General features: G+C 50.7%; 1 protein-coding gene across 1 annotated transcript; it reads right to left on the reverse strand.

Moving 5' to 3' along the window:
* Positions 1 to 8,524: 8,524 nt before the first annotated feature.
* On the reverse strand, positions 8,525 to 8,833 carry LOC308050055 (feather keratin 1-like; the record flags this gene model as incomplete). Its single annotated transcript, XM_080359981.1, has 1 exon — positions 8,525 to 8,833. One exon carries the CDS (start codon positions 8,831 to 8,833, stop codon positions 8,525 to 8,527), a length of 309 nt encoding a protein of 102 aa, XP_080216107.1.
* Positions 8,834 to 13,403: the final 4,570 nt, after the last annotated feature.

Here is a 13,403-nt window from a genome sequence, read left to right on the forward strand (position 1 = left end):
CATTGTGGGGCTCACAGTCCAGGGGAGCACAAGAGAATAAAGACACAGGAAGGAAAGGAGAGAGTGTTTTCAAAGAGCCCAGGCTGGCCCCGTCCTTTCAAAAGGGGTGCTGGGGTTGCTCAGCCCCTCTGAAAACAACCACCTGATGCTCCGTCCCCAGGACAGTCCCATCTTGTGTGTCCCTGGTTTCCTTCCCCAGGGCCATCAGCAGCAGCTTTAGCAGGGGAAACAACTCCTCGTGCCGCAGATGCCGCTGCCCAAGCCAGAGAGACCAAAGCCCCCGGAGTTGATGGGCACTCCCTGAGAGCTGAGGATGCTGCCAACAGCAGCGGAGGTGGAGGATCCCACGGCGGTGTTCTGCGGGAAGGAGCTGAGGATGGGGCCGGGCAGGGTCACCACCACAGGGGAGGGCTGGATGTAAACATGGGAGTCCTGGCACTGCTGGACACAGGGCTCATTGCAGCTGTTGGCCAGCGGGGTTGGGCCACAGGGCTGGCAGGGCAGGCACGGGTTGTAGCAGGACATGTCTTGTGGCTGGAGCTGCACCTGGGAGAGAGGGCAGTGTGAAAAAGAGCAGGAGGGGTGGGTAAAGAGCAGCTTGTCCGTGATGGAAATCCTTCCCCTCAGCCCAAAAGAGCCCTGGAAAGAATAACGAAGGCCAGGAAGATCCTTTGGTAGCCCACAGTTCAGGAGACAACACAGTGAAACCCCAACTTCTCTCCATGCCCACAGCTTTAAGTCCTCTCATGACAAGCAGCCCCATGACACAGCATATGTCAAAGAGGTAAGTTTGTGCTGAGATATCCTAGAGAGGAACAAGGAGTAGGAAGAGGACACAGAGTTTCATACTCACCTTGTTCCCAAGGAGCTGGAGGTGAGAGGAGTGGATGAGAGAGTGAGGAGAAGGACCCACTTTTATACTGCTCCTGCATCGCCCCAGGCCCACAGTCACTGCATGCAGGCAGTAATTTTCCAACAGACTCACCTACAATGCAAAATACCCTACGTAATAGCAAAGGTTGTGTTTTGGTTTCCCTCAACATTGCCATTCCATTTCCTCATTTCTGACATGAAAATTAGGCAATGGAGGCTCCTTTTAAGCAATAGGATGAGACGCCCAAATATTTCCCTGGAAGGATCACATCGGTAAGCAGAAGATACAGCCCCAAGTGCAGGAGGGGGTCTGTGCAGACAAGGTACATGGAACTGGGGAAATCTGGCAAGGTTGTTTTCAACCCTGATTACTGGAAGCTGAGCATATCCTCCTGGCAGCACAGTCCATCCTAGGCCTCCAAAGGCTCCTGTGCCTGACAACATAATGCATCCTCCTCCCTTAATGCTTTACTGGTTTATTTAACAAAATCATCTCCTCTCATGGCAGTCCCTGGAGGTTTCTGATCACTGCCTTCAGCAGACATGAAGATGGAAAGTGTTACCCTTCTGAATACCACGATTACTCAACATGCCTGGAGGGGACACATCCCTCCCCACTACCAGACGTGGTATGCTGGGCCTTGGGACAGCACTTCGTTCTTCCCAATCTCCTCACACCACCATGCACTTTGGCCGCAAACTTTGGACACTGACCAGCAAAAGACACTTTCCCAAAACATACTGCCTGAACCATAAGCCCCCTGAGCTGTGTCAGTGCCGGCAGAAAGGTCATGCCAGGGGGAATGGCTGTTCTGGCTGTCTGCAGCTGTGCACTGAGGTACAGTCTAGTGCCCAGAGCTTGTTTTCCCAGATTACATACAGAGCTTCCCCGGTTGCAGAATTAGCCCTGCATGAGACACAACTCTGCAAACTGCACACACTCCTGGCTTGGCCTCACTCAAAAAGCCTGGCACACGGCCAATCCAAAATTAGATTGTGGTTCGCCGTGGGTTGGGAGTGTCTATACCAGGTAGCTTGCCTGCTGAAGACACTCCCTGGGATGCGTCCCAGCTGCCTCCGTGTCTGCAGGGCAGGGAAGTGCATCACCTCTTTGATGTAATCTGAGAGCTGGTTTTGTACCCTAAGCTCTTCTGAGCACATCCCTTCCCAGAGCATCCTCAGGGACCTAGCACTGAATGGTCCTGACAGTCCCCATTCACAAGAGAGCTGGACAAATTTCCGTGCTTCACCAATGGTACTGAGTTGTACTCCAAGCTGAGGAGTCCTTCGGGACATGGAAAAGGAGACATGTTGAATTATTAATGCCAGGACAATACATACTAAAGGGGACCCAGGGATGCATCTCAACCAGTGGGGAGATGTTTTCTGAAACCCTTTCCCTCCACAGAGTGTTCCAGACATCTTCTCACCACAGCCTGGTATCTTTGGCCAGGAAGATGAGGCCTATGCCTCATCACCTTCCAGGGTGACTTCCTCAATCACGTTTGCAGGGACTGATGTGAGACAGGTTGGAGTGTTTTTTTCCTGGCTCTTCCTTTGTGCCTTTATGGAAGACAGGACACCCATTGGCTTTCTTTCAGTCCTCATATACATTTCCTGACTGCTGGCTTATGCAAAGGGCAGCCCTGTAGTAACATGAACCAGTATCCCTGGTTACACGACAGCAGGTCATGTGCACTCATTTCAGTCCAGTCTGTTTAAATGTTCCCACACCTGATCCTCCACTACTGTGGGGAACTTATTCTTGCTCCAGACTTTCCAAGAAATCTCAGGAGACTGATCTTTGGACAGCAAATCCTGCCAGTCAAGACCAAGGCCAAGAACCCTTGCAGTACCTCTGCCTTTCCTATAACTCCTGTACCTGCTGAAGCTGCTCCATTCAGCGTTTGCATAAGCCTTCCTTTTGCTGCCAACCTACCTTCTTCCTGCCCTCCACATGATTTGCCTGGTTCAATGCCAGGTGGGCTTTGACTTTGCTAACCCCACCCTGCATACTCAGACAGACTGGCAAACATTGTCCTCAGAGCAAAGGGCATCAAGAGGAATACAACAGAAACCTCTTCCTGCAACTGGAGTTGCAAACAATTGAGCTTCACTGCCCCAAGCCAACATGCCCTGCCTACCTGGGACATGTCCTGCTACAGCCCGTGCCTGCCCTGCCAGCCCTGTGGCCCAACCCCGCTGGCCAACAGCTGCAATGAGCCCTGTGTCCAGCAGTGCCAGGACGCCAGAGTCTTCATCCAGCCCTCCCCTGTGGTGGTGACCCTGCCCGGCCCCATCCTCAGCTCCTTCCCGCAGAACACCGCCGTGGGATCCTCCACCTCCGCTGCTGTTGGCAGCATCCTCAGCTCTCAGGGAGTGCCCATCAACTCCAGGGACTTTGGTCTCTCTGGCTTGGGCAGAGGCATCTGCGGCACAAGGAGGTGTTTTCCCTGCTAAAGTTGCTGCTGATGGCCCTGGGGAAGGCCCCCAGGGACACACAAGATAGGACTGTCCTGGGGACGGAGCATCAGGTGGTTGTTTTCAGAGGGTCTGAGCAACCCCAGCACCCCTTTGCAAAAGGACGGGGCCAGCCTGGGCTCTCAGAAAGCACTGCCCATTCTGCCTTTCCCCTCTTCCTGTGTCTTCCATTCTTCTTGCATCCTTGTTCTCTTGTGCTCCCTTGAGCTGTGAACCCCATAAAGTCAGCCTAAGGAGAACTTGTTGACCCTGCTCCTTCTGTGGGTCTGGCAAATGGCACCTGGCTGGATCTTTGCCACAATCATGAGGCACAAGCTCTCATCTTCCCCTGATGCTCCCTGCACTCAAAGAAACCTCATTTCCAGCTTTTGACTCATTAAAATTCTGCTGCAATGAATCCCATGCCTCTGTGTCATCCTTTCGTCTGCAAATGCTCTCCCGCCATTCCAGGTAGACATATGTTGCTAGGGTTTGGGGGCGTGGGTTGTGGGGGATGACTTTGTAGTAACTATTAACACAGACTTGCTTTTGGCATGCTTAGGCATGGTTAGGGTTGTCCTCTACTTTCTAAACTTGGCTGCCTATCTGGGTCTTGACAGACCCAGTTCAACACAGTTCAATAACCTTAGCTATTCCAGGGATGATTTTAAGTCTCCCACCAAATTTTTCTCTACTCTGTGCTCAGCAAGCCTCCCTCCCTCAGTATCTCCTCCCCAACTAAGTTCTGCAGCCGGGACACTGTTGGCATTTGTGACCACTTGGACACACTGCAGTCTCATATTCAGCAGCTTTTGACCAATAATGACAGGTGCTTTTTTTTACCAGACATCTTTCCATCAGCTTTTCCCCGAGCCTGTAGCATTCCATGTGGTTGTTGTCACCCAAGTGCAGGACCCAGCACTTGGCTTGTTGAACCTCATACCACTGGCCTTGGCCCATCAATCAAGCCAGTCCAGATCCCTTTGTATATCCTTCCTACCCTCAAGCAGATCAACAGTCCCACCCAGCTTGGTGTCATCTGCAAACTTACTGAAGGTGCAGTTGGCCCCCTCATCCAGATCACTAATAAAGAGATTTAACAGAACTAGCCCTAATATTGAGCCTTAGGGAACAGCACTTGTGACCAGCCACCAACTGGATTTGACTCCGTTCACCACAACTCTTTGGGCCTGGCCATCCAACCAGTTTTTTACCCAATGAAGAGTGAGCCCACCCAAGCCTTGAGCAGTCACTTTCTCCAGGAGAATGCTGTGGCAAACAGTGTCAAAGGCTTCACTAACATCCAGCTAAACAACATCCACAGCCTTTTCCTCATCCATTAAGTGGTTCATCTTGTCATAGGAGGAGATAGGGTAAATTATGCAGGCCCAGTCTTTCATAAACCCATTCTGACTGGGCCTGATTGTTTGGTTGTCCTGTATATGCTGCGTGATGATGCTCAAGATGATCTGCTTCATAACATTCCCCAGCACTGAGGTCAGACTGACTGGGTTCTGGTTCCGTAGTTTCTCATCCGAGCCCTTCTGATAGATGCAACTTTCTTGCATCAGTGCCCTAAACTCAGCACAGTGATCTAGATATTGCAAGGTGAGCATGAGCAAAGTGAGATCCTTGCTCCCATCAGTGTCCTGGCTACGGTCCTGCTCATATAGCCCAGGATGTTGATGAAAGTCCTTGATGACAAGGAGCAATGTTGGGAATTGCACCTATTTTGATGGAGTTACTACTAAAGCGACTTTTCTGGGCCCTGATTTCCAGCTACCCATTTTCAGGGTCTGAAGGATGGCTGGCTGCTACCAAGCCAGCATCCAATCAAGGCTCTGGACACACCTTTATGATCATGCTACCTGTGTCCTACAGCAGTTCAGCTACTCCCCTTCCCCAGATGAAAACCTCTCTGCAGCCTTTGCTGCTGCTCACCACGCTGCTTTGGAGAGTTCCTGGACAGCCCTTTGAGACACTTTAGCCCACACCCGCTGCCTCTGTTCCTGCCTTGAGTATCTCCTTGTCTCTCTCTCTCTCCAGAAACTTTCCCAGGAAGCCCTGGGCACAGACAGGGAAGAACCAAGATGAGGAGGACATGCACTGCCTGTTGGTCTGTGTGGTGTGTTGCCCCAGCAAACACAAAGCACCCACTGGCCCTTCACACTCACTCCACTTTCCCAGTGAGACTGAACAAGACTTGAAATCTGAAGAGAGCAAAATGCCCTTGGGTCAAGATAAGGACAGTTAAAGAAGGAAAGGGACAAAAGAGAAGAAAATCAAGTCTTACAAAAGCAGTCCCCAACCACCTTGCACCAGCAGACTCATGCCCAGCCATTTTTCCAAAAATAAGCTTCTGTAGAAAGACTGGACACAGTTTTGTTGTTGAGCATGATGCTACACAGCCTAGTGCAGCTCTTTTGTCAATTAGGGTAAACCCTTCCAAGGTCTTTTTCTGCTCGAGCCTCCTCCCCCAGCACAGTGGCAGACAGGGCAAGAGGAATTGCTGCCCTGCCCCTCCTCTCACATCTCTTCCTCTCCCCTCTTGGCCATATTGTAGGAACTGGTGAGGCTGCTGCCCTCCCAGAGCCTCCCACAGCCTACGCTTCTCAACCACCATCAGCAGTGGCCACTTGTCCCTGCCGTAGCTTGTGGACTGAGGCCAAGAGGGAATGTCTGGTCAGAGACTCAGTAAAGATGGGTCTGATGGCCAGAGGTTCTGAAGGAGTCACAGATGCCCTGCACAGAGGGGTCACACTGCACTGTGTCCCACCCTCCCATCCTTATGTGAATGCTGAAGGCTCCTCATTTGCCGCACTCATCCCTCACTTCCCCAGGGCAATGCTCTCCTCACTCCTGGTGCTGATGTGTCTGCAGAAGAGCCAGTAAACATCTGGTTTCTTAATGGTGGCTTAACTTTGTCTGGCTACCAGGTGGTAAAAGCGTTGTTCTTATCTTATTGATCACATACATAGGTAGGTGACAACATCCACCGTGCCATTTTACTCCCAAGAAAAGTATTGCCTGTGCAAGTTCCTCAGGAGAGATCTCAGGTGTTGGCCTTCCTTAACTTCCAGTTCCTGACTGTTGGCCACACTGTCCCAGCATCAGTGTTGCCAGGCAGTGATCTGCTTACCTGGCCGGTGCCTTTAGTCTTTACACACATCTCAAAGATCTCTTGAGGACTGAGACTGTACTTCCTATCTCTTGAGTGATTCCTCACACTTCTTCCTCCGATTTCTTTGCTGAAGATGTGGCTTCCCAATCAGACTCTTCCTCCTCTTCACTCCCTTACTAATCAATGATGAAGACCTGTTCACTTCCTTATCCACTATTTCTTTTCCACTACAGTGATGACTACCGTGGGTGCTGTTAGTGTCCCTATGTCAACTACGGAGTCCTCACATGTGGTCTAGGTAAATGGGAAAAATTACCATGTTCTTAGATGTAGTTTGGATATCTGGCTCAAGAATGGCATTCTCAGGGATGATCTGGGTTCCAGTCTTAATGATTGTCTTCTGAACTGTGGCTGAACAAGCACAGGTCAAGGCCCAGTACAGTGGTAAAAGCAGCTGGTATTCAAGCAGCTGCCAAACAGGGACCGGCAACTTCAGGGCATGTTTCACTGTTGCCGCACCCAAAAGTTGCATCTTCTTATGCCAGCATGACACCAGATTCCAAAAAACCCACAAAAGACCCAACCATTTTTATTAATACTATTATAAACTTCATGTGAGGGAGAACAAGGACCTCAGGAGCCTGCTCAACAAAACATGCCCCACCAGTCCTGCTGGGAAGAGGGAGGTGAATTCTCTCATCCTCTCCACTAGACAGCTCCCCCAGCACTGTAAGGGCCCCAATGCCAGGACAAAGCACAGAGCATTTGGTTCTGTTAACATGTTCCCAACCTTATCAAAATCAAGAGATAAGCAGTGTAGCAAGCAGACTTGGTGCGCTGCAGAGAGGCATGTAAATCAGTAACTGCTACAGCTATAATATGTTCAATTTGAAACTGCTGTTTCCCACATTAAGCACCAAAAAGACTGGAGAGTGGTGATCTTGTTTGGTCATCAGGTGTGCACCAAGATGCTATATCACTCGTCCTTCTGAGTGAGAACTGGGGACAAAACTCTCAGCTTATGTTAAATACAGCTTTATGAAGAAAAACAAAGAAAACTGTATGCAAAAAAAGCAAAACAAAAACATTTATTCTCTACTTCCTATCAAGAGGCAATGTCCAAAGACTCCCAGGAAACAAGGCAAAGGTTTGCACAGTGGTTGCTTCAGAAGACGAATGCCTTAATACTGAATGCACCCCCATCCTGCTTCTCTTTTCTTCAGGATTTATTGCTGGCTGTGATGTCATATGATATGAAATATCACTTTTGACATTCTGGGTCATCTGTCCTGACTACGTCTTCTCAAAGCCTCTGACTACTGCCAGCCTACTGGCCTCTTGGAGAGGGAGCTGAAGAGATGACCTCTCTGTTGGGCAAGCACTGCTAATAAAAATAAAATGTTTATGTGCTATCAATACCATTCTTGCAACAACTATGGAGAACAAATAGGAGGGCTAACGTGATGAAACTTAACACCAGCCCAGGAAGATCCCCATAGAATTCTGTTACCAAGCACTGCACAATCATCCCCAACAGCACCTTCCAACAAACAGCCATCAGAATCATCTCTCTCCTTGGGCATCTTGAGAGAGTGTGTGCAGGAGAAAGGATGACACAGACCAAGGACTGGAATGCAGGAGAACTTTAATGGATGAAAAGAGGGAAATGAGGTTGTTATGAGTGGTGTGCAGGGAGTATCTCCCCAGTTCAGGGAGTTTCATGGGCAGACAGGAGTCTGTTCCCTGTGGCTGTGGTGCAGATCCAGTCAGGTGTTCATCTGCCTTCTCCACAGAAGGAGCAGGACCAACAAGTCCTCTCTAGGCTGGCTTTGTGAGGCTCACAGCCCAGGGGATCACAAGAGAACAAGGACACAAGAGGAAGAGGAAATATGAGAAAAGGGAAAGGTGGCATGGGCTGTGCTTTCTGAGAGCCCAGGCTGGCCCCGTCTATTTGCAAGGGGTGCTAGGGTTGCTCAGCCCCTCTGAAAGCAACAACCTGATGCCCTGTCCCCAGTCTGATTCCATCTGGTATGTCCCTGGGAGCCTTCCCCGGGGCCATCACCAGCAGCTTTAACAGGGGAAACACCTCCTCGTGCCACAGATGCCGCTGCCCAAGCCAGAGAGACCAAAGCCCCCGGAGCTGATGGGCACTCCCTGAGAGCTGAGGATGCTGCCAATGGCAGCGGAGGTGGAGGATCCCACGGCGGTGTTCTGCGGGAAGGAAGTGAGGATGGGGCCGGGCAGGGTCACCACCACGGGGGAGGGCTGGATGTAAACATGGGAGTCCTGGCACTGCTGGACACAGGGCTCATTGCAGCTGTTGGCCAGTGGGGTTGGGCCACAGGGCTGGCAGGGCAGGCACTGGCTGTAGCAGGACATGGCTGGAGTTGCACCTGGGAGACAGTGTAGGGGGAAGCAGAACATGAGGGTTTGCAGAGGAGCAGTCTGTCTACTGCACCATGAGGGAGCCAAGGCGCAAACTGAAGATGAGATTTAGAGGCTGTATAAGGGGCCCACAGTCTTCTCCTTTCCCTCAGGAGAGCCCAGTAAAGAGAAGTGAAGCCCAGGGACATCCCTCAGCTCAAGGTGACAAAGGGGCAAGGAAGGCACCGAGAAATCTCAGAGGAGGAGAGGGAGGAGGAGAACAGGTGTCTGACTCACCTGTTTCTCAGGGAGATGGAGTCAAGAGGAGTGGATGAGGGAGTGAGGAGAAGAACCCACTTTTATACTGCTCCTGCACCACCCCAGGCCCCACAGTCACTGCATGTGGGCAGTAATTTTCCAAGAGACTCACCTCCAAAGCAAAACATCCTAATTAATAGCATAGGTTGTATTTTGGTTTCTGACAATGCTGACATTTCATTTCTTCATTTCTGACATGCCCTCTAGGCCATGGAGGCTCATTACAAGTACCAGTATGAGAAACACAAATATTTTCCATGCTGGAACGCATTGGTGCAGGCTGAAAACCTGCCTCAATTGGAGCCCCATGAGACAGGTTTCTTCCTCAGTATGAGGGGTGAGCCAGGGCTCAGGATAATGTCTTATTGCTCCCACTATCCTCACACCACCATGGACTTCATACACTTTCAAGCCTGACCAGCAATAGACTCGGCAGCTTGAGCACATTTCCAAACACAAGGACCATCCTGTGAGCTCCTCGAGCTGAGGGAGTGCCTACTAGAAGGTCATGCTGAGACCAAAGGCCATTAGGGCTTCCAGGAGCTGTGTACTCAGGTTCAGCCCAATGGTCAGAGCTGGTTTTCCTGGGGCTGGGATGGAGCTGCCCTGGCCTCAGGGAAATTATCCCTGTGTGGGACACAGTGTGCCTGCAGACAACACGCACCCCTGGCTTGGACTCACACAGAAATCCTGACACATGGCCAATCCAAAACTAGAGTGTGACTCACCATGGGTAGGGAGAGTCTATCCCAGGTAGCTTGCCTGCTGAAGGCACTCCCTTGGCCTGCTGGGATGCGTCCCAGCTGACTCCATGTCTGCAGGGCAGGGAAGTGCATCACCTCTTGAAATCTTCTCAGAACTGTTTTTATACCGAGGGTCCTTCTGATCCCATCCCCTCCCTGGGCATCCCCCAGCACGTGGCACTGCAGGGTCCTGGCAGTCCTTGCTCACTGGGCAGCTGGAGGAAGCTTTCATGCCTCTCCAGTGATAATGGGTTGTGCTCCAAGCTGAGGAGGCCTTTGAGGCATAGGGAAGGAGACCATGCAGAAGCCCAGGAGAGGATATATAGTGTGAGACCCAGGGATGAGTCCCAGCTGGTGGGGCAATCCATTCTGCAATCCTTTCTTTCTCTCCACAGAGCATTCAGGAGAGAACCCTACAACAGTCTGGTCTCTTTGACCATGAATATGTGGCTCGTGTTTCCGTTCACTTCTATCATCCCGTCCCTGCTCAGGGATGATCAAGCCCCTAGGGTACATCTACCCAGAGGAGGTTTGAGGGCTCTATGATCATAGCATATGATCAGTCCCCACTCATTACTGACACAAGAGGTTCTTCCTCTCAAAGTGAAGAGCTTGCCATTTGACCTTCTTGAATGCCATGAGACTCCTGAAGGCCCTTCCTCGAGCCGGTCTAGATCTACCTGTATGCAGCCCTGCCCTGGAGCACATTAGCTGCCTTGTAGAAGTTGACTTTTCTCACATAGCCCTTGATTTGATGCCCAGCCACTGCTGGAAAGGCTTCCCCTCCCTCATTCAGCTCTTTAAGCGGGTACAGCGGCCTGGGAGTCCTTGTAGGTGAATACTGAGAGAGAAGGTATTGACTCCCCCACAACCTGCTCTCTATCCATTCTTCAGGAAATCAGCTGCCCCAGTCTGCAGCAAGCCCATGTCTTCTTCCATCAGCCTGTTCCTTGACTGTTCTTGTATGGGCTTGTGTTGCTCTTGATGCCTCTTGCCAGTTGCTGTTGCTGCCCCTTGCAAGTCTCAAAGCCAGCTGAGCTTTGCTTTAATATTCTTTACTCATCTGTGTGACCCTTTGCTGGACTCGCGCATGGCAGTGCCTCTCTCGTACTAAAGAGCCGCAAGCTTGTCATGACAGCTGTGGTCTCAGTAGTGCTTAGCAGAGGAGAGGGTTCACCTTCTGCAATTTGATAGCAATCCTCTTCCTGATGCAGCCCAGGATGATGTTGGATACTGTTGATGCAAGAACGTGGGGCTGCCTCATAGTGTCCAGCAGGATCCGCATCTTCCACTGCAAAACTGTTTTGCAGCCCATCAGCTCCAGCCTGTGGTGATGCATGAGGTTATTTCTCCCACACTTCAGCACTTTGCATAATGAGGTTTTTGCATTTCCCTTGACTGAACCTCATGATATTTATATCTCCCCATGTCTCCATCCTTTCAACATCCCTCTGAACAGCAGCACAGCTATCTGCTGTATCAGTGCCAACCTCCCCAAGCTGTTGTGGCATCTGCAGACTTGCTGAGAGTTTGATCCTTCCAACCTTGTAAGTAATTATAAAAAAGGTTAAACAATAATGACCCTAGTCTGGACCCCTGAAGTGCACCAGGACTGACTGACTGACCTTCACCTGGACGTCGTGCCATTCATCACAGCCCTTGCAGACCAGCAGCCATGCTGGATTTCCATGCCCGGCACTGCACTCTTCCCCAGCCTGAATTTCATCAGTTGGTCTGTAAGGATTGTTACAGCAGACAGGGTCAAAAGCCTTGGTTAGATGAGATTTGCAACATTTGCTGCAGCTCTGTCACCCAACAGAGCCAGGCATGTCATCAAAGGAGGCCATGAGGTTCATCAGGTTTTTTTCCCTCCATAAATCTTTCCTGACCACTCACAATCACCGTCATGTCCTCTCATCTTGGGAAAGGGCTTCCAGGATTATATGCTCCATCATCTTTGCAGCGTTTGAGGTGAGGCTGACTGGCCTGTTGTTCCCCAACTCCTCTTTCATACCCTTCCTGGGGACACCCATTGGCTTTCTTCCACTCCTTACATGCATTCTCTGACCACTGGAACTTCCATGAATTATAGAGAGTGGTCTTGTAGTGACACCATATCAGTCCAATCTGTTTAAAAGTGCCCACACTCGATCCTTCTCCATGGTAAGTCTTCCTTGCTCTAAATGTTCCAAAGAACATCAGGAGCTCCAATTCTTGACAAAAAATCCTTCCAGTAAAGTCAAAGGCCAAGAAACTCTGGAGTATCTCCACCTTTCCTGTAAGCCCTGTTCTCAAGAATCTGCCCTGTTAACAATGGAGTGGCTATTAACCAAGCCTTGCTTTTGCTGCCAACCTGCCTGGAAGAAGAACTTCTTGACCTCTATGTGCTTTACCTGATTCACACCAGGTGATCTGTGGCTTTCCTGACCCCCACCCTGCACTTTCAGCCTGCAAAAGTTCTCCTCATAGCAAAGGTCATCAACAAGAAGACAGCTGAAAACACAGGTACAGCCCAACTGCCCAGGGATGCAATGGCAAGTGAATGCTGAAGCAAGTGAGAGAGAGAAGAGAGAGAAGCACGTGGCACGTATTTAAAACCAGGAGCCTGTGGGTGCTCTGTGGAGATGTGCAGCATGGGAGAGAGCAAGGCCTGTTCTTGCACTGGGAGTTGCAAAAAACCACACTTTACTGCACCAACCACAGGGATGTTGGTCCTACCAGAACTTGGGGCTCATCTTCTATCCAAAATGACACAATTTTGATGGCATATGCTTTGGTCTCTCATCCCAGCAAAAGAAAGAAGCCTGTGTGGCAGAGCAGGCATGTCAGAAATGAGGAAATTAAATGTCAGCATTGATGGACATCAGATTACAACCTTGCCATTAAATTTGCTTTGGAGGTAAGTCTGTTGGAAAATTACTGCCCACGTGCAGTGACTGTGGACCCGGGGCGGTGCAGGAGCAGTATAAAAGCGCGTCCTTCTCCTCACTCTCTCATCCACTCCTCTTGCCTTCATCTCCTTGGAATCCAGGTGAGTATGAATTCTTTTCTCCACCTCCTTCTCCTCCTTCTTTAAGATTTTTCAGTACATTCCTGCACCCTAGTCCCATGCAGGATCTTGAAGCTGTTTGTCATGTTATATGGAATAAGACAGAAGGTGTGACATGGCTGGGTCTTGGTTGAGGTGTCTTCTGAGCTATGGGCCTGGCAGAGATCCCCCTGGGCTGGAACACTCATGGCAGGGCTTGCCTCAGGGGAACGAGAAGTGTTTGTGCCCCCTACACAGTCACCAGCTCTTGTCTCCAGCTCTTGCCTTGGCTCCCATAGAACTTTTTTTTTTCTCCTGCCCTCTCTCCCAGGTGCAGCTCCAGCCACAAGACATGTCCTGCTACAACCCGTGCCTGCCCTGCCAGCCCTGCGGCCCAACCCCGCTGGCCAACAGCTGCAATGAGCCCTGTGTCCAGCAGTGCCAGGACTCCCATGTTTACATCCAGCCCTCCCCCGTGGTGGTGACCCTGCCCGGC

The sequence above is a fragment of the Nesoenas mayeri genome, assembly GCF_963082525.1.
Source record: "Nesoenas mayeri genome assembly, chromosome: 26".
NCBI lineage: Eukaryota > Metazoa > Chordata > Aves > Columbiformes > Columbidae > Nesoenas > Nesoenas mayeri.